Here is a 27837-nt window from a genome sequence, read left to right on the forward strand (position 1 = left end):
ACTATCTCAGAAGTGCCCAAACAGTGGAGACCCCACACTGAAACTGCAAGCACGCTGAGACAATGACCTGGATGAGCACCTCGCTTAGCAACAACACACAGCATGCACAACTGGAGATGGCCAACAACTGGATCTCAACACACATGGAAAACTGCACAGATCTCTTGCATGGGGGCAGCTATAGTTACCATGGTATAACCTGGAACATCAGCTGGAAAGGACCAAGGGGGGTAATGTTTACACTGGCAGTCATGGTCACTACCTCCCTCACGAAGGCAAAAGAGGAGATCCACCTAGCCTAACCTGGGTATCACCCTGGATGCTCAACCCGCACTGAGCACTGTGCAGAGCACATGGCCCACTCTCACACATGCCCCTGGATTTCTACTAAAGGATCAGTTATTCCATTAAACCACCCACACAGTTCAAAGATAAAACCGTCAGAGAACCCCCACAGATCTGCAACAATAAAGGGAGGTATGCAAGCAACATGAATGAGGAAGACAATATGACTCCCGCTAAGGAATGCAAAAATTTTCCATCTTCGAGCCCAACACAGTAGCCTAATGGCTAAAGTCCAAGCCTTCCTTGCACCGAAATTCCATATATATACCAGTTCTAAATCTGGCTGTCCCACTTCCCATTCAGCTCCCTGTCTGTGGCCTGGGAAAGCAGTTGAGGACAGCCCAAAGCCTTGGAACCCTACACCCATGTAGGAGACCCAGAGGAAGCTCCTGGCTCCTGCTTTGGAGTAGCTCAGCATCAGCCATTGTGGCCACCTGGGGAATGAATCAGTGGACAGAAGATCTTCCTCTGTTTCTTCTCTGTCTCTCCTCCTCTCTCTGTACATCCGACTTTGCAACAAAAATAAATCTTTTAAAAAACAATGAGAAGGGGCCCAGCGTGATAACGTAGTGGTTAAGGTCCTCGCCTTGCATGCCCAGGATCCCATATGGGCATCTGTTCTAGTCCCAGCAGCTCCACTTCCCAACCAGTTCCCTGCTTGTGGCCTGGACAAGCAGTTGAGGACGGCCCAAAGCCTTGGGATCCTGCACCCTCATGGGAGACTCGGAAGAAGCTCCTAGTTTCTGGCTTCTGAAACTCCAGCCATTGCAGCCGCTTTGGCAGTGGATCAATGGACGGAAGATCTTCCTCTCTGTCTCTCTTCCTCTCTGTGTATCTGACTTTCCAATAAAAATAAATAAATCTTAAAAAACAATGAGAAGCTGCTGAATAAATTAAGAATAACCATACCAGATACAAAATGTTCTCACACAAGATCTGAATGAGGAAAATCAAAGTGAAATATTAGGAATGAAGAATTCAATATGCTACATGAAAAACACAGTAGTATGTCTTAACAACACAGCTGGCAAGGCAGAAGAATCTCTGAGCTAGAATGTAATTCTTAGGGGAAAGTTCTGTCCGACAAAAAAAAAAAAAAAAAAGACTAAGAACTGAATAAAAGCAGAACTTCAAGAATCATGTAAAACATGAAACAATAAAAACAATGTTTCTTAGGAGTTTCCAAAAGCATGAAAAGAGAGAGTGAATTAGAAGGCCTATGTGGTGGAACAGTAACTGAAAACTTTCCCAATTGAAGAAAGCAAGCAGTATTCAAGTATAGGAACCAGAGAGCTTCAACCAGACATGTCCAGAAACGCTCCTCACCGTGACATGTTATAATCTAACCTTCCACACACATAAAGCAAAGGTTCCTAAATGTGCATATGAAAATGATGTGTACACTTGAGAGGACGTCCAATCAGACTTAGCTGAGTCCTCGCCAGAAGCCCTACATCATAGGAAAGAACAGAGAGCTATAGCACAGGGCCTAAAAGAAACTGCCAAACCAGAACCGCATACCTAGCAAAGCTTTCATTTTTATACGAATGCAGAACAAGAATTTCAAAAACAGAAATTTAAACATTTTGCTACCACCTGATCAGCCCTAGAATTAATACTGCAGGATGAGCTACACACAGAAGGAGGGCTCTCTTTGATGAAAACTACAGAAGACTAAAGGAAGAAATAAGACACCAAAACATGGAAAAATCTGCCATGTTGATGAATTGATATCAAAATGTCCATATTACCAAGAGTATCCAGGACATGGGATCCCAATTCAAAATAACTACTACATTACTTTTATATCTCAAAAAAAAAAAAAGATGCTAAAACAAATACAAAAACACAAGGCCCCAAAGAGCAATAGCAATATTCAACAACATACCTGGAGTTATTACAATTCCAGACTTCCACATGTGTTACAGGGAAGTTATAACAAAGCCTGGGACTGGCATAAAAGACAACAAAGACCAATGTAACAAATGGAAATAGCAGAAATGAGCCCACACATCAATATCCAACTTATTTTTGACAAGCTAACTGAAATAACTCCAAGGAGAGGAGAAAGGACAGTCTCTTCAACAAATGCTGTGGTAAAACTGGGTGAAACACATGGAAGAAACAGCATCCCTGTCTTATACCTTATTAAAAAAAAACAAACTCCAAATGGATCAAAGATCTAAATCTATGACCTGCCACTATGAAATTACTAGAAGAAAACATCAATGGCACTTTACAAGACAAAGTCATAGTTTAACAAAGATTTCATGGAAAAAACATCAAAAGCATAGGCAACTAAAGCAAAAAGTGAATAGGATTACATCATTAATACAGAGGAGGTCAATAAGATGGAAGAAAATATTTTCAGACTACACAACAAGTAGAGAACCAATATCCATGTTTGACAAGGAGCTCCAGAGACTCAACAACATCAAAACAAACAATCCAGTTGAAAAATGGGCAAAGAACATGAAGAGGCATTTTTCACAGGGTAAAACTCAGATGGACAATAGATATATAAAATAATCCTCATGTTCTGTAGCTACTAGGGAAATGCAAACAGCAATGAGCCTCTGCCCATCCCCAGTGAGAACAGCCATCATGCAGAGTCCAAAGGCAAAAGAATGGTGGCAAGGACATGGGGAAAGAGGCATTCTTCTATGGAAGGCAGTGCAGATACAGCTTAGCTATGTGGAAATAGACCTACAATATGATAGAGCCATCCCACCCCTGGAATAGATCCAAACAAAATGAAATCTGTATAAGAAAGGCATTTAACCCCATGCTCATAGCAGTGCAATTCATAATGGCTAAAATAGGGAACTAAACCAGATGCTCATCAACTGATGGCTAAAGAAAATATGCTAAAAATGCTATGGAAGACCATTCGGTCGTAAAAAAAAGTAAATCTTACCATTTGCAGCAAAATTAACCCAGCTAGAAACCATTATGCTTAGTGAAGTGAGCCAGATCCCCAGATCTAAACACCATATGTTCTTATCTGTGAAAACTAATACAATCACTATGTTTTTTTCTTTTTCCTCTACTTGCTATGTCATGATACCTTGATACATAAGAAATTTAAGGGTGTTACTATAAAGTGAATAAACATGTTAATGTAATTTGAGGAAAGAATAAGGGGGGACATAGGGAAGGAAGAATCCTTATGCCTGTAAATCCTCATTGTGAAAAATGTGAAATATACTTTTTTATATAAGTTCCTAAAAATAAAATTTTAAAAAGATAAAAATTTCATGTAGTCTTTCTATGAAATCTTCATTCAAGAGTAGTAAATTATTGTAAATTCAAATGGCATCAATAAAAGAAATGCCAAAATTCACCAAATGTCTTTATGCAACACATGAGGTCTGAATGCTCAAAAAGCAAATGAGCCCATTTAAGGAAAATTAGACCAAAATCAAACTATATCATGGATATTCAAGGTGCAGTAGAAAGCAGTCATGAGCAACCTCAGAACCAAATCAAAGAAATAGGACTGAAAAGGCACATTTCCAAGCCACAATATGCTACATTGCAATTCTGGTCCATTCAATGACATGAAGTATAAAGTCTATTATGTGATGGTTATCTAATACAGCAGTTAAGATGCCACATCACCGACCCAGTGCGGTGGCCTAGCGGTTAAAGCCCTCGCCTTGCACACACCGGGATCCCATATGGGCACCAGTTCTAATCCCCGCAACTCCACTTCCCTTCCAGCTCCCTGCTTGTGGCCTGGGAAAGCAGTGGAGGACGGCCCAAAGTCTTGGGACCCTGCACCTGCATGGGATGCCTGGATGAAGTTCCTGACTACTGCCTTCGGATCAGCACAGCACTGGCCATTGCATTCACTTGGGGAGTAAATCATCGGACGGAAGGTCTTCCTCTCTATATATCTGCTTTTCCAATAAAAATAAATCTTAAAAAAAAGATGCCACATCACAATCCTTGATTCTAGCCTCCAGGTAATAGGCACCTGGAGACACAGCAGGTGATGGCGCCAGCACTACAGCCCTGCCACCCACAGATGACACCTAGATTGGCTTCCCAATTCCAGGGTTCAGCCTGGCCCATCCTCAGCCATTGTAAGTTGACAGCTAAGTACACAGCTAATCTATCTCCATCTCAACATTCTTCTCTCTGCCATTAAAAAAAATTAAATGTAATGATTGAAAATACTAATATCTGGGGAAAGTTTCCTAAAATTTAGAAAATACTGTGAAAAAGATAGTTGGGTTTTAGTTTTGAGTATACTATATATCAAATATTAATGCAGACTAAGTGTATTCAGGTGCATGCACAAATTTTCTTTTACAAACACACATGATGACAGCCACTAAAGAGATATTTTTACTTTAATGTGTCATTTATTCTTTTGACCATGTGTCAAATAAACATCGAGGTAAATATCTGAAAAAGCCAGTTATTCTCTAACTGCTTAAAATCCTAAATGATTTTTAAAATATTCTCTTATGGAAAAGAATTTTTATGCATATAAGCATTTTTAAATGACCAAAAAAAAAGCTCCCAGGTAAGTAACTTTTAAAGACAGTGGTCATTTATTAAATACAGCACTATTTATCAATAGCATACAATAAAAAAAAATCAGTTCTGAGAAATTAAATTCAATTAAATTAGCAAGAAAAGTAGAGGTGGTGTTACTAAGAAAGCTCAGGTGATAGGAACTGGAGAGTAGGTGGGAACTCCGGCATGGTAGACTGTATCACTATGTTCTGAAATGGGACAAACGTGAAACTGTCTTTTAAAGAGTACAGTAATGTATATTTTTAATGCCTCATAAAACTACTCTATTTTTATTCAAGAGTAAAAGCTATTATTTTTGTAAAATAGAGGAATGTATGCTTAAAGATACATATTATGCTTTGGAAGAAAATTATAAAATACTGATGTTCAAAAGCAGATCTAGAAAATGTTTATGGACATATTTCTTCCCAATTTTCTCCAAATGAAGCAATAAACCATTACTCAGTAATCATCTTCTCATTTTCATTTTCTCCACATGTGGGCTTTAATCAATTTTTGGCTGCTTTTAGACTATATATTCACAAGCAAAGTGGAGAACTATTTAATTCAATCAATTCAAGCTCAAGATAACCACAACTTTAATAATCGAAATGCTTTCAAGACCAATTTCAGTTTTGAACTATATTTCACAGAAAATTGGTTCACTCCAATATTCTCTTCTCTCCTAGTCTGAGATTTATAGGTAGATCATCACAATCTCTCAGGCCATGCTCGCAAGTTAGAATTCTGAAAGAACTATTCATGGAACAGACAAGATGCCTGTCATTAACACCCAGCATACCTATAGCCCATATAATCAAGGAAACAGTGCATCATTTAAAAATTCATAGACTGCCTCTGTCCCCTTAGCATCTCTCCATTCTGGCTGTTAATAGGGTAATTATGGCTTCCTCTGCTTTTACACATCTGACAGCTTCTGCCAAAATTCCTAACCCTCATGGCCTGTGCCACTTATGCAGAGAAAATAAAAATACTTCTATAATACAGGAAAAATATGGGCAAAACAGGCTGTGAGATGATTAAGAAAGAGATGAAAAGCCTCAACAACAGATATCAGATAGCCCTGTTAAGACCCATTACGTTCATATGCAACAATCAGAAATGTTAAGAGATTCTTGGAAGTAAGTAATTTCTTTATTGCAAGAGTACCATGATTGCTGAATGAACTATGATTGTGACACTGGAGGACTTAGAGAAATATTCAGTATAGAATTTATACAGAATAACAACTGAGACATGAAGGGTAATTACACACGGGGGTAAGAAGGTCAGAAGTTTCAACTTGGCTTTGGAAGGCAGAAGAGTAACTGATGCTGAGTGGCAAAGTGCAAGACAGGTGCTGTATGATTAAAGAATCCCACCCTTGTAGATCTGAACCATGTTTTCTTTATGTATTCATCAGTGGATGGACAGTTAGGCTGCTTCCACTTCTTGACTACTGTAAATAGCAAGGAAATAAGTATGTGATTACAGCTGTCAGACTGATTGCCCTCAGACACATACCCAGTGTTGGGACTGCTGAGTCACAGTATTTGTTAGAAAGATATTTTAAACTTTTTCTGTGTGTGCATGTATTTGAAAAACAGTTATAGACAGAGAGGCAAAGTCACAAAGATTTTCCAAGAGCTGTTTTCATGTCCCAAATGGCTGTAACAGCTGGTACTGGATTAGGCCACAGAAACCTGAAGCTTCATCTGGGTAGTTGAAGTAGATAGAAGGGACCCAAGTACTTGAGCCAACTTCCACTTATTTTCCCAGGCCAATAGTAGAGAGCTGGATTGAAAGAGCAAGAGCCAGGACATAAACCAGCACCGCCCATACGGAATGCCAGGATTGCAGCACATGGTTTGATGTGCTATCCCACAATGCCAGCCCTTTTTAAAAAAGTTTTAATGACAAAAGGAATTTAAGAAACCATTTAAATTTACACTGCTTACGGTGCTAGCCCTATGCCACCATATGGTAAGCCACAGACTGCAATGACAGCATTTCAAATGGGCACAAGCTGCTCCACTTCTGATTCTTCTGACTGCTAATTCATCTAACAAAGCTGACAAGGATTATTTGAGTTCTTGTAATTCTGTCATCTACATCAAAGATCCAGATGGAGTTCTAGGCTCCTGGCTTCCACCTGGCTCAGCCCCAGCCATTTGGTCTCTGGGGAGTCAGCCAGTGGATGGAGGAGTCCTTTCTTTCACTCATTAACCCATCCAAATAAAATAGTAATTTTAGAAAATTAGACTGCTCAATGGGGCAATGTTCCTATAATGTGAACCATCTGAAAATGTGGTCTTGCTCTGTTGCATTAGAGTAGGCAAAGATTGAGTTAGGTACTATGGCCCAATAGGCTGTTGCTCCTCTGCCTACAAGTGCCAACCTCCCACATGGGAACCAGCTGTGCACTTCCCATCCAGCTCCTTGCTGATGGACTGGGAAAGCAGAGCAGGATGGCTCAAGTCTTTGGACCCCAGTGTCCAGGTGGGAGACCCAAAAGAAGCTCCTGGCTTCTAGTTTGGATGGGCTAAGTCCAGCCATTGTAGCCATTTGGGAGTGAACCAGCAGATGGAAGATCTTCCTCCATCTCTCCTTCTCTCTTTAAATCTGCTTTTTGAGCAAAAATAAGTATATCTTTTAAAAGATAAGCAGCAACTTTACATTGTTTAGAAGAATCCCAGTTTACACACATTCTCTGCATTCCTCCACCTTCCATTTAGGAATAATGTGGACATGTTTAAATCTGAGTCCCTCATGTGTTTCTTTTCAGCTTATTCTTACAGCGTTCTCCTTTTAGTCTTGAAAATTACCTGTAGAATAAATGTTCTCTGTCCTCACCAACACTTGAATATTTTTTACTGACACAAACATGTCTGACAATTTTTAATTTGATTCATTATACTTCCATCCATAAGTCTGAGTGCTGCAAGAATACCGATTTTATCATTTTTCACTGCTAATACACTGAATTTCAGCTGCTTGTTGAATAAACTGAAAACAAATACCACAAAAAAGGACCATTCAGAAGACATATGGAAAAATGCAGTACAAATTGCAATTAGAGCTCAACTGATCTTTTCTTAAACAGTTAAATTTGAAGTTGATCACTCATATGTATTTCCTGGGAGTGTCTAAGGGAAATATTCCAGGTCTTACATCACACTTCAGTACATTTTAAAATAAAACACATTAACTATCAGAAAAATCATTTAGTACATACTTACGATCACAGGCTTCCAAATGGCTAACTAAAAAAACAGTACAAAAATGTAGCTGTAATGCAAAATTGTCCAAATTCATAGTATAAAAGAAAAAGGATGTGAGAGGAAAGGTAATCTAAACCACTGTTAGTGTGACTCTAAACTAGTATAACCACAATGGGAGCCAGTATGGAGACTCAGAAAACTGAAAATTGATCTATCATGTGATTCAGCCATCCAAATGTTAAGTATATATTCAAATGGAATAAAGTCTGAGTTTGAGAAACAACCTGAAACCCCTATAATTATTGCAGCACAATTGATATTAGGGAAGACATGGGACCAACACAGACACACACCAATAGAGGAATGAATAAAAAAAAAATTATTGTACATCTACTCTATGGAATATGACTTAGCCATAAAAAATGAAATCTTAACATTTATTACAAAATGGATCCCAAACAACTGCAATGATCAGGGCTGAGCTAGGCCAAATCCCAGAATTCCATCTGGGTCTTTCACATGAATGGCAAAGAGGCAAAGATTTGAGCCATCTTCTGTTGCTTTGTCCAAGCCATTAGCAAGCAGCTGGGTTGCAAGTGGAGCAGCCAACACACAAACATGCCAATATAGAATGCCAGTCATTCCACAAGGCCAATGTCCTGAAATGCATACTTAAAAGTTCAAATCCAACAAGCCCTCACACACTTCTGCAAACATTACGAAAAATGTGTGAAGAAATTTTAAATGCTTTCCATGATTTTTAATACTATGAGTGTCCAACGAACTTTTGGAAGATGACTCCTACAGGTGGTGATGAGGTTGATGGAATGGATGGGCAGTATTATCCACGTCTCTCCCTCTTCTCCTGCTGTATGCTTTGGAGGAACTCGCTGTGTTCAGCTCATATGGCAGGGGTGCTGGTTATTGGTCAGCACCTTGAGGAGACACTACTTCACTAAGCATAATGGTTTCTAGCCAGGACCATTACATCAACCAAATGTTGTGGGATTACTGATCCGTAGCTTTGCAATACTCCAGGAATAGCACAAGGATGTTAAATCATTGCAACACTTGGGTCTATTTTAAAAACATCAACCAGATTCAACCAAAAGAGTACAAGAAAAATTCAAACACTACTAATAGAGTGTTTGAATGTAAACACTCCTAATATAGCAAAGTTAGATTATCATAATCCCAGTTTATTATAAATGCTCAAATATAAGATTTCCCTTAAGAACTATGAAATATAAGGTAACACTATTCAGCCTTGTAATGGAAATAAAATGCTTCTCACTAAGCTTGGCATGAAAAAAATCCTATTTCCCATAATCTATAATCCTGACAATAACTATTGAAGGCAATCTCCCATTAAAACATTCAAATTTGTTTTACTTTATTATGTAGTTCTATAAAGTACACAAGTGTGAGTAGAAAACTGCCAAATCAACTAATTTCACAGAATCACTTTGTTTCTCCATAATTTGATCTTTCAAAACAGCTGAAATGAAAATTGCTTCATATTTTCAAAATATGATTCTATCGTCACAGCTTTATTTTTTATCACAGCAGCCTCTCAATAGCCTTCATTTATGTTAATCATCTAAATTGTATACATATTATGAAAATTATGCAAGGTCAAACGAATTTATAATGTCATATGCAAATTATCAAAAATCAGAAACTGAACATTGTTGGTGGCTTCGGTTGTCCTAACATTGCTGACTGTGTAATAGGTGCAGGAGCTAATCAACAAATTTAAAAAAAAAACCTGTTAATTTTTTGTTCTTGAACTTACAGTACCCTCTGCTTTTCTATTCTACTCATTGATTTTGATGGCTGTATCCCTCCTTTATTCTTACAATCACTTTATATTATTTCTCAAATAAGTCCTCCTGACTGAGAATGTAGTCCAGGAAAGGCTGTCAGGTTTGTCTTCGAGGTACACACACATTACTCTGTGTTCTTCAGACACACAATTGGTGCTTGTTGTATATCATTTATTGTATATATTGAATGACAGTTTCAGGAAAGTGAGATAGGTTTGATGTGAGCTAACTTTGTAGTTTTTTTCCTGATGAAAAAAAATACAAATGCAACAGCTGAATTTAGTGCGGTAATAGCAAAACTTTCTCCAGTTGTAGCACAGGGAAGACCTCTTAAATTCAATGGATATAGCAGAGAGTCAGGATAAGATGGATATACGGAGTAGTTTCTAGAATTTCTTGGTACAATGCATGCAGTATGTAACAGAATCTGAGAGAGTGAATTTACTATCTGGCAGCCATCAGACACTCCGTTTGCTGCCCATCTTTCAAGATCTGTCTACATATCACTCTCATGAACTTTCCTCTTCATGTTGAACAAAAATTGTAGTTAAAAAAAAATTAGGATTTGCCATCTGGAATTGTGCTGCAGAGGGTTAAGCTGGTAGCTGCAATTGCCAGCATCCTGTATGAGCACAAATTTGAGTTCTGGCTGCTCTAAAATCCTGCTCTCTGATAACCTGTGCCAAGTCCTTGGGTCCCCACACACACACAGGAGATCCAGAAGTTACCGGCTTGACCTGCCCTTGCCACTGCAGCCAGGTGGTCAATGGATCAGTATATGAAAGCTCTCTGTCACTCCCACTTTCATGGTAACTCAGCCTCTCAAACTCAATGAAACTTGAATTTGTCACCATACTTAAAAAGATGGTGTCAACTATGGCCTATACATTTGTACGTGATCTGACTCCCCAGTCTCACATTCACCACCCTTCTCACATCCCGTGTCTCCTGGACCTCTTCCAATGGTCCAAGTCCATTCTTATTTTTATCCTATTATGTGGGACTATGCTAAAATGTAATTTGCTCAGTGTCAAATAGTTTCCCATAATAAATATATCTAAAGACACACCCCAAGGTGCTTAGTCCTCCTCTCTAATCTGTTGTTTTTCTTCACTCAAGTAACCATATATGTATTACCTTTTCATTCATAATACATTCCATCAACTAAAATGCAGTTTTACTGTAGTAAAAGTCTGTTATCTACTTCTGGAATCCACACTGTAACCACTCCCACTGGAGAGCATGAAAACCAGGACAGGGGCTGGGGTGGGTAGACAGAAAGGCACCTGGCAGTATGTGTGTGGGCTGGATAGTATGTTGATTGGGATGAACTAGGCTTCAATGCCCATTGACAAGTATGAGAGCTAAATGGGAAGTGAGACAGACTGAACAAGCCTGCGGTACATACTGGCATGCATGGATCCACGGTAGGGAGCAGGCCTGGTGGCGGTTAGGGGGAATCGCCCCAACTAGGCTGCAGTTCCCACTGGTTTGTATGAGGAGCGAGTATGAAGTGGGTAGGTTCAAGCTAGACTACAACATCCATTGGTTCAAGTGAATGACAGGGCTGGAAACAGAACTGACCCAGCAAGTGCAATGACCAGCATGTGCATAAGCTGATTGAGGCGACAGGCTGTGCCAGACCTTGTACTGGTAAATTCACACAAGAATCAGGTTTGGGATCATCTCAGATGAAATTTCTTTGGAGATCCCTCCAACTGAACTGCTGATCTCAGAACCCCAACCAAGAAGAGACTATGTCAGCCAGTGGATTCTGAATAGATTTCATCGCAATTGGAACGGCAAGATTGGCAACAATTCAGGCCTGTTGAACTATCAAAACTGCTTGAGAAGGAGCCTTGGAGCGTGCCTCACATCGGAGACATGGGATGGGTGGAAGGCTGGGTGGGGCTTTTTCCTTTGTTTCTCCCCTGACCCCAGACACAGGGGAAAAACTTCTATCAGTGTGGAAACAATGGTATTACCCACTTTCCTGTAGCCCTTGACCCTTTGTACCCGAATCAACTAAGTAAGATCATTTAAAATAAATGAATTTTTTTAATGTACCATTGTCTTGGTCTCTATTTGGTTTATTTCCTCCCTTATTTTTTTTTAATTTTAACAATCTTAGTTGATTAGGGTACAAAGGGTCAAGGGCTACAGGGTGAAAGTGGGTAATACCATTGTGTCCACGCTAATATCATTTTTCCCTGTATCTGGGGTTAGGAGAATAACAAAGGGAAATTTGCCTTTCAAATATAACTATACTGTCCTATAAGCAAAACAAGAACCTCTACCGGGCCTGGTATGATAGTGTAGTGGTTCAAGTCCTTGCCTTGCATGCACCAGGACCCCATATGGGTACCAGTTCTAATCCCGGCAGCTCCACTTCCCATCCAGCTCCCTGCTTGTGGCCTGGGAAAGCAGTCGAGGACAGCCGAAAGCATTCGGACCCTGTACCCGTGTGGGAGACCTGGAAGAGCTCCTGGCTCCTGGCTTCAGATTGGCTCAGCTGCAGCCATTGCAATCACTTGGGGAGTGAACCATCGGACAGAAGATCTTCCTCTCTGTCTCTCCTCCTCTTTGTATATCTGCCTTTCCAATAAAAAAAAAAATTAAATCTTTAAAAAAAAGTTAAAAAAAAAAAAGAACCTCTACCTTAATAAAACTTCTAAGGATAGGAAGTAACACTAAAGATGACAGGTTAGTAAAACCCTAACAACAGGACTGAATAGAAGCTAAATTTAAAAAGGAGGCAGACAAAGGAGACATAAAGTGATGTGGGTAAGAACATTTGTATTTAACAAAGTCAGCTATAATCTCATTGAGAAAACAATATCTGGGTAACATGTACCATAAGACATCTGGGTAAAAAGATACTTCAAACAGAAGGTAGCCAATTCTGCTAACTTTAGACACTGACCCTTCCATAGCCACCGAGACTCCATCTTTCCCCATGATGGAGTTGGTCCTTTTCCTGTTTCTCACAGAAGCCAAGAAACACCCTCATTCCATACTGAAATTGCCAATTTACATTTTTTCTGACTCCCTGACAATAGCCAACAGGCTCATTTATCTAGTGTCCTTTGTTCCTAACAAGATTTGGTATGCAGAGCAAAAAACTTGTTAGATAAGTGATAAATCTTGAAAGGAGCACAATTGTTTTAATAAAAGCCTTAGCAAAGAGTGCCTCAGAATATTCTCATCTACATCAATGACAACACTTTTATTTAGCAAAGCTCTCATTCTGAATCATTCTGTAAAGTTTTAAATCTTCCAAATCACTACGACAACTCAGCCTAAAATTAACTGCTTCTCTAAAGAGGCACATTAACTAACTTAATTAAGTTTTACCTATCTAGAATAAATTCCCAATAGAAACAGGCGATTAGGTAATGGACGAAAGGACATTTTGTTTGTTCTCCATGGCACTGCCTATTAAATCTTTCTTTCTCTGTCTTCTCTGCTTAATAAAGGTCACAGAGGAATCAGAAGCAGGTAATCAAAGGAATACCCCTCTCTTTCTGAACAGTTCATTTTTTAAGCTTTCCAGAAGCCTAGGGAATCAGAGGCCGTCAGCAGGGTGGGAGAACCATGCCCTTATGCATGTGGATGTCGGGCTAACCTGAAACCAGTGAATGAGTACAAAGGTCAAAATCTCAGAGCCTAGACTCAAAATTAGAAAAATCAAGACAAGTTAGCAGACAGGCTTCTGTGCAAAACCTAGGAATGTAAATGATCTTTTACACTTATTAATGAGCTAATTAAAAGCAGAAAATAAGAACATTAACCATTCTCCCTAATGAAACTTTACATAATACAAGTGCAAAGCCTGTTAGACTCCAATAAAGGTATCGAAATCCAATGCTGACATAAATAAATATTTTTATAACATATAAGCCTTATAATCTGTACATCAATTAAATTTGCCCTTATTTTAATTGTTTTTCATTTGTTTCTCCTTTAAGTAATTCTTAGAGGAATTATATTGACAGATGAATCATAGGAAACGTTTTTCCAGGGCCAGCAGGGTGGCAAGCTAATTCGTTACCTTCAGCACAATTCAGTAGTTTTGAATCATAGACTAAATCTCTTCTAAAAGCTGAAATTTTTAGCCCAACCTCAGACTTCGTGGACATATGAGGAATGAATCAGCAGATTAAAGATCTCTCACTCTCTAACCCTGCCTTTCAAATATTAGAAAACATTAATAAAAATTCCAGTATTATTAGAATTAAATTCTCTGGGACTCTTAGAAAAAAGCAGGACCTCAATTTCTACTCAAAACAAAAATTAAAGGCAAGGGATTTCCTCCCCACTTCCTGGTAGCCTGCCATGCAACCTAAGTTTGGCAAACTAAATGTTCCCACTGTGTCACTCTACAAAAATGGATTCAAAACAGTCAGCTCAATTAGCTGACAACCTGGGGATTCCTAACTCTACCGCCCCTTCTCCCACATGCTCTGTCATCCTGTTCTAAGTGTGGTCCTTGAGTCTTCCTTTATCATGAACTTATCAGTTCTTTGTCTTGCATTTGCAACAATTCTGTGGTTCCAGTCCTGGCAGCTCCATTTCCAATCCAGCTCCCACTGGAACAGCAGCAGAGATAGCCCCAAACCGTTGAGTTCCTGCACCCATGTGGGAGACCCAGAAGAAACTCCTAGCTCACAGTTTTGGATCAGCCCTGCGGGAGCCATTGTGGCCATTTGGGGAGTGGACAAGTAGATGGAAGATCTGTCTGTCTCTCATTCTCTCTCTGTAAATGCATTACAAATTTAAAGATAAATTTAAAAATAGTTATTTGTAAAATAAAAAAACAATTTATATCTATTCCAGTGTTAAATAAAAAAGAATCTCATAACTCTGATGTTGATACAACAATATATAAAGGGACACAACTTAAAAAGCATAAATAAAGAAAGCAAATGATCATCTGTAAAGGATCACCCCTACCACCCATGTGGAAGACCTGGAGAGAATTCTTATCTCCTGGCTTCCAGCTGGTCCATCTCCTCCACTGCAATCATTTGGGGGAATGAATCAGTGAATCTAATATTCATTCATTAATTCTCACTCCCTCCCTCCCTCCTTCCTTCCCTCCCTCCCTCCCTCTTTCCCTCACTCCCTCTCTCTCTCCCTCTTTCCCTCCCTCTCTCTCTCTCCCTCCCTTTTCTCTCATTGCCTATTCCTCCTTCTGTATAATTCTACCTTTCAAATAAACTGGCTGTTTAGGGTGAAAAAAAAAATAAAAACCTTTATTTATATCCCAGCGTTAAACGAAAAGATTCCCCCAGATAGAACAGTAGACAGCATATCCAAGTGCACATGGAGGAAATGGTGGTCCATCGGAACATGCAGAGGACACCCGGTACCTCAACAGAGGATGGAGGATAGAACAAACAGATCATTTGCACCAGCCATGTGTTGGTAGTGAAGATCTAGGCAAACAGAGACTCTAAGGTGGGCTATGTCAGGCAATGGATTCTGGAGAGAATTCACCATGCTTTGAATGGCGACATTGGCAGCAATTCAGAACTGTTGAACTATCAAAACCACTTGAGCAGTGCCCTCATAGCAGGCCCCATGTTGGGGATCCTGGGATGGGGTTGGAGGTTGGGTACGACTCCTCCCTTTATCTCCCTCTTTACCCTAGATACACATACCAAAACAATGCGGAAACTATGGTCTTACCCACTTCCTGCAACCCTTGACCCTTTGTGCCCTAATCAACTATGTAAAGATTATCAAAATAAAATAAGAAAATAAAAGATTCAACTCATAATTTGCATGTCAATTTCACGATCCATCTATAAGCTCCATGTAAGGGAAATAACTTGAAAAGAGCAAATAAGCCAAATGAATAATCCTACACAGAGGATCAGTAAAGTCTGAGGAACGGACAGCCTGCCCGGGGTGAAAAATAGTCATGTGCATTACCAAGAATGTTTAACACTGAAGAGGGATGCTGTGATCGGTTTCTGAAGTGACATATATCACCAAAGTCTGAATATTATGCTTTTGAATACTAGCAGTTTTTAATAGGAAGGTTTATATGTAGGCACAGAGGAAGGTTCCTTAAAGAGGTTCTTTAGGAAGGAACCTCTGTAGTTCTTTTAGGTGATAATGTGCATGAACCAAGACAAGTAACAAGAAAGGCACTTAGAAGACTGCTTCAAAAGGATGAGAGTCAGGAGCAGCTGGATGGAGGTGATGAACATGTGCATGGAAACCACAGAATTTAGTCATGCTCATGAGACTTAGTTACATTTTTCTGTAACAAGAGCATCTTTCAGTACTGTAAAATGCAAAAACCAGCCTAAAATGCTTATCCATCATATTTATTTCCCATATACAATAAAAGCATAGTAGCATAACAAGGCATTTAGAGAATCAAAATCTATATAATGAAAATACTTTCTATTCAAGTAATTTCCATATGACTCCCATGATAGAAAACTTCTGATATTACCTGCTCCAGGACTTCCTTATAGGTAATAGCTGCTTTCGTGTTTGTAACAGGACTGTCATAGATGATCGCAATCTTGTCCCCTTCACCATTTTCAATGTGACGGTCAATGGCATTGTAGCAAATGTTAAGCATTCCTTCCACAAACCTAGAAAATATTGGAAAGTCAAAAATAATAGTTTCTAAAGTAGAGTTGCTTAACCAAGTTACTATACTTCCAGTTTGACAGAACTGTCCTTAAAACAGCATTCCCAGTGAATGCTATGACAGGTAACAATGGCTACAAAATAAACATTTAAGATACAAGGTACACATTTTTTAAATAAATGCATATGTAAGTATTTTGATATCCACTAGAAAAAAATACACCTCACACTTTAAACAGGCAATTTCACAGAATTTATTCCTTGAGATGAAACTAGAGAAAAGAGCAAAATAACCTACTTTACATGGATGAAATGAATCATATGCAAGTGTAAAAGAGAGGCATTTGAGATGGGGAAAGGCTAAATGGTAGATACATGAATGAAATGTTGGTACAGGCTGCAAACAAACTTAACAGAAAATTCAGTTCTTCCTTAAGAGAGCTGTACATATCTTTGTTTCAATTAAATGTGCAACTTTTAACTGCATAAGTCCCTTTTTGCCTGTATTGCTTTACAATTTGAATAAAGAATGGCCACGCACATAAAAATGTTAGTTTTTTAAAATCTTTGCAACTCAGTATTTATTCCTTGCTTGATGAATTGCCTTTGAAAATACAGGCATCATGTAGACACATACAGATACTGAAAGAAAATATAGCTATATTTTTCTTATAAGGCATTTTGCATTGGCCACTTTTCATAGAGGGGATTTAAATAAAATAAGCAACTTGAAAAGGTCCATTTCTCCCAACCTCAGAGTACCCAAATGAAAACAATGCAAATTAGTAAGAAAAAAATACTGAAATCAAGAATGTCCTGTTAAACAGCTTTCCAATATTTCCAATATTTTAGTGTCACTTGCAGGTCATCACCCAGACTTGTGTGAAATGAAGTAGCAAATTCAAAGGACCAAAAGATAAAGGCAATGCATTAAGAAATAATTGATACAGAAGCCAGCAGGAGGAAAGATTCAAGACTGAATGACCCTATCCACTGCTAACACCGAATCCAACTACCTACAGCATAGTACAAAATGTAATTAATGCAATGATTATGAACTTGCAAATGCAATGGATTTGGTGTATCTTCAAAAAAAAAGTTCACTTCCTTCCCTTTCCCTGTGTTCCACAAGTGAAGAATTTCTTGATTTGAGACTCATTCACACACTCATACTGAATGGACTAACACTGTGTCAACAGATATAATGCAAACAGAGGCTTAGGAATCATGTGTATAACTGGGCTTGCTCTTTCTGCCTCTCTACCTTCCGCCCTTCTCCAGGAGAAAAGCTTCCCAGACATAATTTGCCATCTCAGCATGAAACCCAGGATGAGTATCTATAGTTATAAGCAGATCAAAAGAAACAAGACTACTACACTGGCCAGATACACTCTATACTTCCACTCATGTTCAACCAGACCAGTTAACCCCAGCAGAATCTTCAGACACATGAAAGTAAATGATAACTGCTTTATTTTGTGTATACTTTTTGTGATATATCATGAAGCTGTACTACTATCACCACAAATAATAGACTACAAGAAGATAGTTTGCTTAACATTTGTTTTCAATGTTGTTTATATATTTGAGAAGGATGTATGTCCAGGTGACCCACTGATGAGCATGGGGAGAGTTGAGTTGCAGAGATGTAGAGGAAGGGGGCTGGGACATCACTCAGACACGTGCTGCCAAAGCTTGGTCTGGAGAGTTATCAAATCTGTTACAAGGCACTCATCTTCTGCTGGCCTAGATGAGCTGGCCAGCATGTTGCCTGTGGGCATGCTGTCCACAACAACTGAGGAGGCCCAGTCCCAATACATGCAGTCCAAGGTTGGACCACATATTCTGTGATTTTCCCTGCAGCCAGAATTTGAGTCTAACATTCCAATTAGGAAGTCCCCTAAAGAAATTTCATCTAGGGTGACTCCAGACCAGACTCGTGTATGCACTGGCTACTGTAGGGTCGAGTTCAGTCTACCACCAGCATCAGCCCATGTACACACCAGTGAATGCAGCTGCCTGGTCAGCTCTGCCTTTAGCACCAGCACCCACACAAACCAACAGGTGCAATAGCCTAGACCAATCCAGTCACCCAGAAATTCAGCCCTTAGATACATCAGCAGGAACTTCAGCCTAGCTGGGGAGATCCACTAGTGCCCACAGCTCCTCCACTAGGCCCACTCCCAGCCCTGGATCTGGCACTTGCCAGGGAGTACTGTGGTCCAGCCTAATAGGATTTGAACCCAGTCCTGAAATTTTCCAGCAGATGCTGTTGCAAAGCTGAGCTAACCAATGCTTAAACTTGTTCTTGCATGTGCCAGTGAATGCAGTGGCTTAGCCTAGCCCTGCCCTTTCATAAACTCAACTCTTTTGCAGACTGACTGGTGTTGTAGACTTGCTCAGCTTAGTGTGTCACCAGTCTCGGCTCCCATGCTCACCAGTGGGAGCAATGGCCTAGCAGGGAAGTCCCTGAAGTCCCCTATCAGGCCTGACCCTAGCCCTGGATCTTGCGTGTGATGGCAGGTGCTACAGCCTGGTTTTAACTGGCTGCCCGAAGTTTCAGCTTATACTGAGAAGTCCTGCAGCCTAGCCCAGCATGCCCAGCCCCTAGTCCTGGCTCTCATGTGAACTGGCATGTTTTGTGGGCCAAACCAACCCAGCCTGCACCCTGCCCTGGCTCTTACACCTGCCGGTGAATACTGCAGACTGGCCCAGCCCAGCTTAGCCCAACCCACATGAATGCCAGTGGATACTGTCACCCCCAGCTCTGGTTTTCATGCTCACCAGCAGAAGCTCCAAACTAATAGGGGTGTTCAGGAAAGATGTTCTTTAGGATTTTCCTGAACACACACACACACACACACACACACACACACACACACTTATTATGGGGCCAACATTGTGGTATAGAGGGTTAACAAACTACCTGGGACTCCAGCATCACATATTGGCTCCACTTAAGTCTCACTTGCTCCACTTTCCAGCCAGGTTCCTGCTAATATAACTGTGAAACATGAAGAAGTCAGCCCAAGTGCTTGGGATCCTGCATCCACGGGGGAACCTACGAAAGTTCTGAGTTCCTAGCTTTTATTCTGAAAAAAACCTATTCAGGATACATGGACTATGTATTTTCCAGAATATTTCTTGATCTTATCATTATCCTCTTTTTTCATCTATCTACAACTTGTACTCTTGCAGCCTTTGAATTCAACATTAAAATTCATTCATGATAATTCACAAAAGAAGGTCCCTTGATCACCAAGATTCAGGGAGAATTCACCTTATCATTACCAATCTCTTTTGTAACATCTATGTCTCCATCTATGGCTGTAAACCACCTCATGCTACATGCATGTTTTTGTTGTGCTACATGCTTTCCCTGAGTGATCTCTATGCTCCAACAATTTCAATCTCCACTTTATCTGAAGCACTGATCTCTTTTCTGAGCTCCACATACTTGTAGCCAAGAGTCTGATGAACTCCTCTATTTGAAAAGACTCATATGTCCCAAACTGTAGTCACTTCCCCCTTTTGTATTTCAAGGAATCATGTTGCAAGCAGTGGCTTGAATTAGACAACCAAAGGCAAATTTTTGGCTCCCCATTTCCACATCCAATCAGTTACACATACCACATCTGCCTTTACTGTCCCTGCAATCTCACTGATCACCTGATATTCAAAGACCATATCCTAACCAATCTTTCTGAAAACACAAAAACTACATCCTCTCAAGCCAAGTCCCTTCACTACTAAAAACATCTTAATGTAAATATTATATCTATTGGTCAATATAGATCCTTAGAATTCAGGATAAAAACAATTTAGATAACAAAAACTCATTCACGTACGCATCACTCATCCAACTTCACACACTATGGGGATAACTGAATTACAAAATGTGCTGTTCTGATTTCAGTTTATACCGACCACCCCTCATCTCTACCACTCACCTTCTCTCAAGCAGCACCACAGTCCTGAACTCACGTCTTACCATGTCACACTATAGTAACAATTGTTCATCTTACTTATGTTCTTACTTGCACTGCAAGCTACTTGAGTAGGTCTAGGTCATGTTCTCCTTGTAGACTCAGGATTTCACTTCAGCACTTGCCATATTAAGTAATAGATAAATGAATCAATGAATGAAAATACTAGCAAATGTTCAAGAACCATTGGATTTTTAGCTAGATAGAGTAACCAGAGAACTCATTTTAACATCAGAAAAATGATGGAAACAAAAGAATAAGGCCCAGGGCATACGGTGAGGAATAAATCAAAGCCTGAAACTTAATCCTTTAAACATGTACACTGTCTAGTCAAAAGAATCGTTTATTTGCTCATTGACAATTTTTTTTCTTCTACTATCACATACACTAATTCATTCCTCTCTATTATAATGCTAAGCCTGTTCTCTGGAGTTTTTTTTTTCTGTTATATTTTTCCAGTTTGTTCTTCTTTATGCTTCATTTTTTTCAATGAGAACTTTTTTTCTGGGACTTAAAAAATGGGTCTTTCAAGTATGTTTGTAATTGCTTACTGAAGTATTTTTATGGGAATGCTTGAAAATTCTTGGCAGACAGGTCCAAAGTCTATTTCATCTCAGTGCTGGCATCTATTGATTGTTTTCTCAATGCAGGCTCTGAAGCTCACTTAAAGGTCTTATTTTTCTCTTTTACACTGAGCTAGTGGGCAGGAAAACAACTCATTATTACAGGGATAGATCTAAGTTTCAGTTTATCACTAGTCTTCTTTATTTAATCTCTACAGTTAGAGAGCATCTCATTGTGGATGGTCGGGGAGGAAGCTTGGGCTTCCACTAGCTTTTACCACAGCATCCTGGACGAGAAGGGATGAGGGATGGGGGATGCTTCATCATTGCTCTCCACCTTCCACCTTCCTCACCAGAATGGAAATTCTGACTCTGACCTGTCACATTAACTTTCCTGATATTACCAAAAGCAAAACAAAATGTGGGGCGATGTTCAGGGTGCTTTGCTACAACCTGGCAAGAGAAGTCCACTGGTCTTATGGGTTTTAATTATGAGAATGTTATTGGGGCCACAGGACTTTTTTTTTTCCTGCAGCATTTGGCTGGATTCAGAGTTCTCAGACATGCTAAGCTCTTCCTTTTTTCCTCTGCCACAAACGGAAGGTGGTTATTTTGTGGGTTTTCTTTGTTTGCCATTTCTGTTTCAGTTTTCAGTCTGCACTGCTTGATGTTTCAAGATAGCCAAAGAACCTAGCATCTACTCAGACACACAAGGCAAAGAGATCCACCGGGCTTGCTGCCTGTATCACTCCTGATGTCCCAAAACCCCCAGTTGGCAGACCATGTCTTTACCTTTGAATTTTCCCTTGTGCACCTGATAAAATCTTTGCTTTTTTTTTTCACTGCATTTAGCAGAATGAGTCTCCATTTTTACCCCTAATGCAAGAAATTCGAATTGACACTAGATTTTTATTTGATATGATGTATGCTGATTCAATTCATCAAAATATAACCTACAAGGCCAACACTATTATTAACTTTGTGTTACATACAAGAAGACTGACAGAGGCTGGCACTGTGGCAAAATGGGCCAAGCCACCATCAACAACAATGTCAGCATCCCATGAGTGCAGATTTGAGGCCTGAATATTGCTCTTCCATCTCCCTGTTGATGTGCCTGAGAAAACAGAGATGGCCGGATACTCTGGCTCTGCACCTGAGACAATGGATGAAGCTCCAGGCTTCTGGCTTCAGCCTGGCCCAATTCCATCCACTGTGGCCATTTGGGCACTGATCTGGTGGATGGATGGAACATCTCTCTCTTCCTCTAGCTCTCCTCTTCTAAGTCTCATCTTTCTAGCAAATTATATATATATAATATACATGTATATGTGTATTATACACATATACACATTATATGTATTATATATATGAAAAGAATGCAATAAGCCTAACACACTTCTTAACACTTAACTCAATGACCTTACAATACTAATTTTTTCTATACCATTTGTTCCAGACTTAAAAAAAGGTTTATAACTTGTTCGATTCAGCCTCTCTAACCAAGCCCATAAACATTACATAACAAAATTCACATTATCAATACGCATTAAGAAGTTTTGACATTCTTCCAATTGCTTCCAACTTCTAGTCAGCTCAGCTTTGTAATTATTAGTATCATAAAGTTGCCTGTGCTATTAGGAACATCCTTAATATTTTTTAATTTAAAGATACCATTTAAAGCGGGCAGCAGAAAGTCCAAAGAGGAAGGATTTGCAGGTAATCAGGAGAACTTACATAAGCAAAGTAGTACAGTTCTAGAGGCAGTTACAGATAATGATACACAGATGTAAACTGGCTAAACCAAGAGACTGCTTTACAGTGGGTTACTGAACCAAATGATTTGCCAGGGACATTCCAGCTCACAGATTTGAGTTTTATACTATGAGAAAATTCTTATTTCAAGTTAAACCATTTCAGTAAAGGCCAACTGAATACCTTGTAAATACCGTCTCTCCAAGTTTCTTTCTATACTAATGAACAGGTTTTACATGGTTTGTTTCCTAAGATTATAAAATAATGCTACTACAGAAAATGCACTTTTGGGATTTTTTTTTCCTTTGTTCTCGCAACTTGAAACTATTACTAATGTTTAGATAATTAAACATTTTGTCTCTGTTTGTAGGTTTGCATTATAAGCATTTTCCAAGGGCCTTACATTCTCAAAGATCATGCTTAATGATGGCATAATTTTTATTCAACAGCTGTTAGGTAAGACAGCTAATCTCACATTATTGCCAATTGCCTTTCACAACACTGTCATTATGTTATATGATCGTAGAATGTTTCTTAGAGAAATGTCAGCCACATTTATTTTATCACATTTGCAGGTTTGATTCCAGGAAATCAAACATGTATATAAACAGACACATTACAATTATGTAATCAAATTGTTTTCTGGAAATACTGAATAAATTTATATTCCCATCAGCGTTACTGGAATGACTATCTTGTACAACCCCAAATATATTTTTAATATTCTGGTTTGAAAAATGAATAATAGTTTAAGCTTGGTACTTGCTACTAATATAAAGTAGAATGTTTTAATTTTTTAAAGTTCTTCATAGGAGTATTGAAGTTATGATCTGATAACTACAAATTATCTTCTGTTTATTCAGTAATTTTAATTGTGTTTCCTTAGTTACTTTTAATTCTATACATGCTCATTCAGCTTATTATTTTCTGCAATTTGTAATTTACACTGTCCTACTCTGATGTAATCTTTATTTTGATTATTTAAATGGTCCAATAATGTATGCATATGTATGAAATCTACATGTAGTATCTGATATATACTACAGATTATAAATTTGAATTAAACTACAAATGAGATGTAAAAAAAAAAAAATACAGGTATGTCTCCTTTTATCAACTGGCAATTTTCCAAACTTAATTTTTTGACTAATCTTTAATATCTTAATTTATTTACAACACTCCAATTTTCCGAAAGTATAAGCAACTAATATACACCAGAATCTTCAGTTACAGACTTTCTGGATTTAACTATAGCAATGTTCTGAGTAGACTCTTACGAATAGTTCTCCCTGTTAACTCAGCTCTCTGCCATGAAGACTTCTTCCTTATCCATCTCTATAAAAAACTGCCTCCAAAGAAAAGCTGAAATATTCTGAATGTACCAAGTATTCTGTTCCAGAAGTAGAAATAATATATATAACATGAAATTAAATTGATTGCAATTATGGGATAACAGTCAGAGGTGCCAATTTTGGACAATAGCGAATTTTTGTATACATGAAATAGACAAGAGCAAAAGAATCGCTACATTTAGAAACTATGACAAACATGGTGGGTCTATATATTGATACAGAAATTCATATTTTATATCTCAATTTTGAAGAGAAAAATTAAAAAGTAGAAAAATGTATACAACTGAAACATAGAACAAACCACATAAGGAAATTATAAGCCCTAATCAGGTAAAAAGAATGTTCACAAAAAGCTCTCAAAATTATGAAACAAATCCAGATCAGAGGCAGGCAGGAAGAAAGAAGGGATGTGGAAGTTCAGATGAATAAGGGTATAAACCACCTCGCCTACACACCCCTCATCTACTCACACACCCCTTACCTACACACCACACACACACATTCCCAAAGACACCAAGCCAAGTTTTACTGGTCTAAATTGCAACTTTCTGAGACGGGGGACTTTCTGCATGGGGACTTTCTGCATGTAGATTTAACACCCACAGGATGAAAGGACTATATCCATCTAACTTCCATGAGGCCCGGAAACCCAGTTTGCCATAGTCTCTCGTAAATCATCTCCTTTCTCATGTAACTACATAAAAAAAAAAACTCTAGTCACTAAAATCTTCTCTCATTGACCAAGAAATAAAGCTCTTAACTCACATGCTGAAATATATTCCATTCTGTTACCTGCATCTTTACAGATGAATATACTCACGTGTACACACATACACAGGTTGACGACAATGAAAGAGTAGAATATGGAAAGAACATATTTGAACATAAAAAGAACAGCTGTATTTTCCACTTCAGTAAATTATTTAATTTTTTATGATGTTTACATAGCTGAGATGGATGCATATCCATATGGACCACTGATTGAGGGGTGGGTCAAGGAATGGGGAAAAAGCAGATGAGGCAATTTTTTCCAATTCTTTTTCTACCTGTATCTGAGGATAGGGGGAGCAATTCAGCAACATAAATTGAAGGATTTATCTATTTCTATTGGAAAGGCAGATTCACAGAGAGAAAGATCTTCCATCCCACTGGTTCACTCTCCAAATGGCTGCAACAGCTCTTGCTGAGCTGATCCAAATTCAGGAGCTTCTTCCGGGTCCCCAGTTAGGTTGGAGCGGCTACCACTTTTCTATCCCATCTGCAGTGAACCAGTTGGGAAGTGATGCAGCCAGGACATAAACTGGCGCCCATATAGGATCTCAAGGTCTGAAGACAAAGAACTAGCCACTTGTGCATAGCACCAGCCACTTCAGTAATATTTAAGGCATATCTATAAATCAATACCAAAATACAATAGGCAAAAATCTCTACAGGATGTCAATTCTAAATTGGGCAAAAAGCCCTAAAATGATGGCCAGACTTATAGCAATCAATGAACTATACATTCAAGTAAAAACACAATTGCATTTCCCTTACACCATGTTAGTGAGAATAAGGAGAAACCTGTAATTGTGCTATTGGTGACCAAATAAGCTAGGAAGTACCATTACACCTTTAAAATAAGACATTATACAAATCAGTGTCCAAAATGAGTCATTGATTTAGCCAAAGCAAGCTGCTCTGTGTTTACCTTTCATGTACAAGCACAGAATGGAACATGAATATGTAGGAAATGGTAATAGTGGTAAACTTTTAATGAAAAAAAAAAATAGGTAGCAGTAACAGAAAAGGAGCTACCTAAATTTTTGCATTTTTATGTATTTTGGATTTTGTATAAGAACATGTTATTAAGTATAGAATATTTGGTTTAAATACTTAAATTTTAAATCATCTAGCTTAGTTGATTTTTTATAAAACTGAATTATCACAGAATCAGTAAAAACACCTTAAAAATATTAAGGAGTAGAAACATTTTTAAATTTTCTTCTTGAACAGGAAATGTATGTACTCCACTGAAAACATTTAAACTCAATTCTAAGAAATATTTGAACCATAAACGAAAAATATTCTTAATATTTAATATTTTTTTCACCAGAGTCACTTGCAAGCAACTAAACATTCAATAACATACAGCTATGAGCGAGGCATGGCCATGTGCCTTACCTATGTCCCAAGACATGGCTATAAGAGAAACACAAGTGCCAGTTTCCAAATGGTTTTGTTGCTCTGAAATTCATGTTCAAGTTTAACCATCCCCACCCCACGCACACACACACACTGCAAGGTTTTAAGAAGATGTAAATTTAATCCAACTGTCACATTCAGAAGTAGGACCTTTGGAAATGACTGTAACTAGGTAAATCTACATGGGGTTTAGGGGAAGGGTGGGGAGACGGCTTCAAGACTGAATAGAGGTGGCTTAAAAAGTGAAAACCAACAAGGAGACACACAGGGCTTCCTTTTTGCTGCCATGTAACACCCTGCACAGCCCCTGAGAGTAACTACCATATGCAGCCCTTCAACTTGGAACCTTTAGTCCTATAGCCAAAGTAAATTCCATTTCTTTTTAATTTACCCTATGTCTGTGTCAGTGTTATTAATAACAGAAAAGCAACTAGGACAGTCAGCAAAGCAGCCTTCAAAAGCCAGAAGGTAGTGTTTCTTGTATTTCTCCCAGCCACAGCAACAGCCATGATGTTCCTCACTGCCAGCCTCTATCGCCAAGTGGCAATGGATGTCACAGGGATAATCTCCTGAATCATACAACAAAATGTGTGGATCAAAAGAAATATCAGCAGTACTGTAAAGTAGCAAGATGGGGATGAGGAAGACAGGAGTTTATTCCTACACCTTGTCCATTCGCACTGATACAAAGTCACCAATTTCGACAAATGCAAAGAAGCTTCACAAATACCATATTCTGTAACTTGGCAGGTAGAGGGATAATGTTCCTGGGCACATGAAATGGCAGTACTCTTCAGTAGGTGTCAGTACAGACACTTCATTAAGGTCAGATGTCCTCAAAAAGGTATCAGGCACTTACTGACAGACGCACACCAGAACCTCAGCTCTCTCAGAAGCAGACTTTCCTGGGACTTTTCTGGGAATCTATGGAGAGTGAAGCTCTTAATTCTTTCTAGACTTCTTATTAAAGATAGTTTTATCTTGTCTTTTCCTTGTCCAGCCCTTGAGCTTACACTCACCATAAGAGCATGGCCTCAGTCTTTTCAAATACTTATTCAAATTTTGATTTGTTTCTGTTCAACATAGCCTACCTGAACGTCCACTATCTTTCCTAGTGTTGACTGAGCTCATCCTTTGGCCATGTTGACCAAGAAGTCTCAGAGTAACATGAATCAGGGCCACCCATGGGGCCGCATCAGTGAATATGGGTGTGTAACTCAAGGATTTTTCAAGACAGACAAACCCAAGATGCTCCATGACTGTCTTGAACTCCCTCTGAGGAGACACTAGCAGCAAACGATCCTCTAATTCTTCATTCTCATCAATTTCCAGTCACTAGCCATTGGCAACTTGCACTTTAATGAAGATTTTTCTCGGGTGCAGGGGTGTGGTGATTGGGGTTGGGGTAAGGGGTAAACAGAAAGAGGGGGTTAGATGGACAAAGAGCACTCCCTCCACCTGCTTCA

The 27837-nt window shown here is 38.9% G+C and overlaps 1 protein-coding gene across 1 annotated transcript in view; it reads right to left on the reverse strand.

Annotated features, from left to right (window-relative positions):
* The window catches only part of ACSS3 (acyl-CoA synthetase short chain family member 3), a 154235-nt gene that overhangs the window by 104340 nt on the left and 22058 nt on the right, over positions 1 to 27837 (reverse strand). The window contains exon 2 of the mRNA XM_040989908.1: positions 16389 to 16533. Within this exon, the coding sequence (XP_040845842.1) occupies positions 16389 to 16533 (145 nt within the window). The remainder of the gene's footprint in view (positions 1 to 16388; positions 16534 to 27837) is intronic.

Source organism: Ochotona curzoniae, unplaced genomic scaffold, assembly GCF_017591425.1.
Source record: "Ochotona curzoniae isolate NIBS_2020 unplaced genomic scaffold, NIBS_Ocur_1.0 contig_1014, whole genome shotgun sequence".
Lineage (NCBI taxonomy): Eukaryota > Metazoa > Chordata > Mammalia > Lagomorpha > Ochotonidae > Ochotona > Ochotona curzoniae.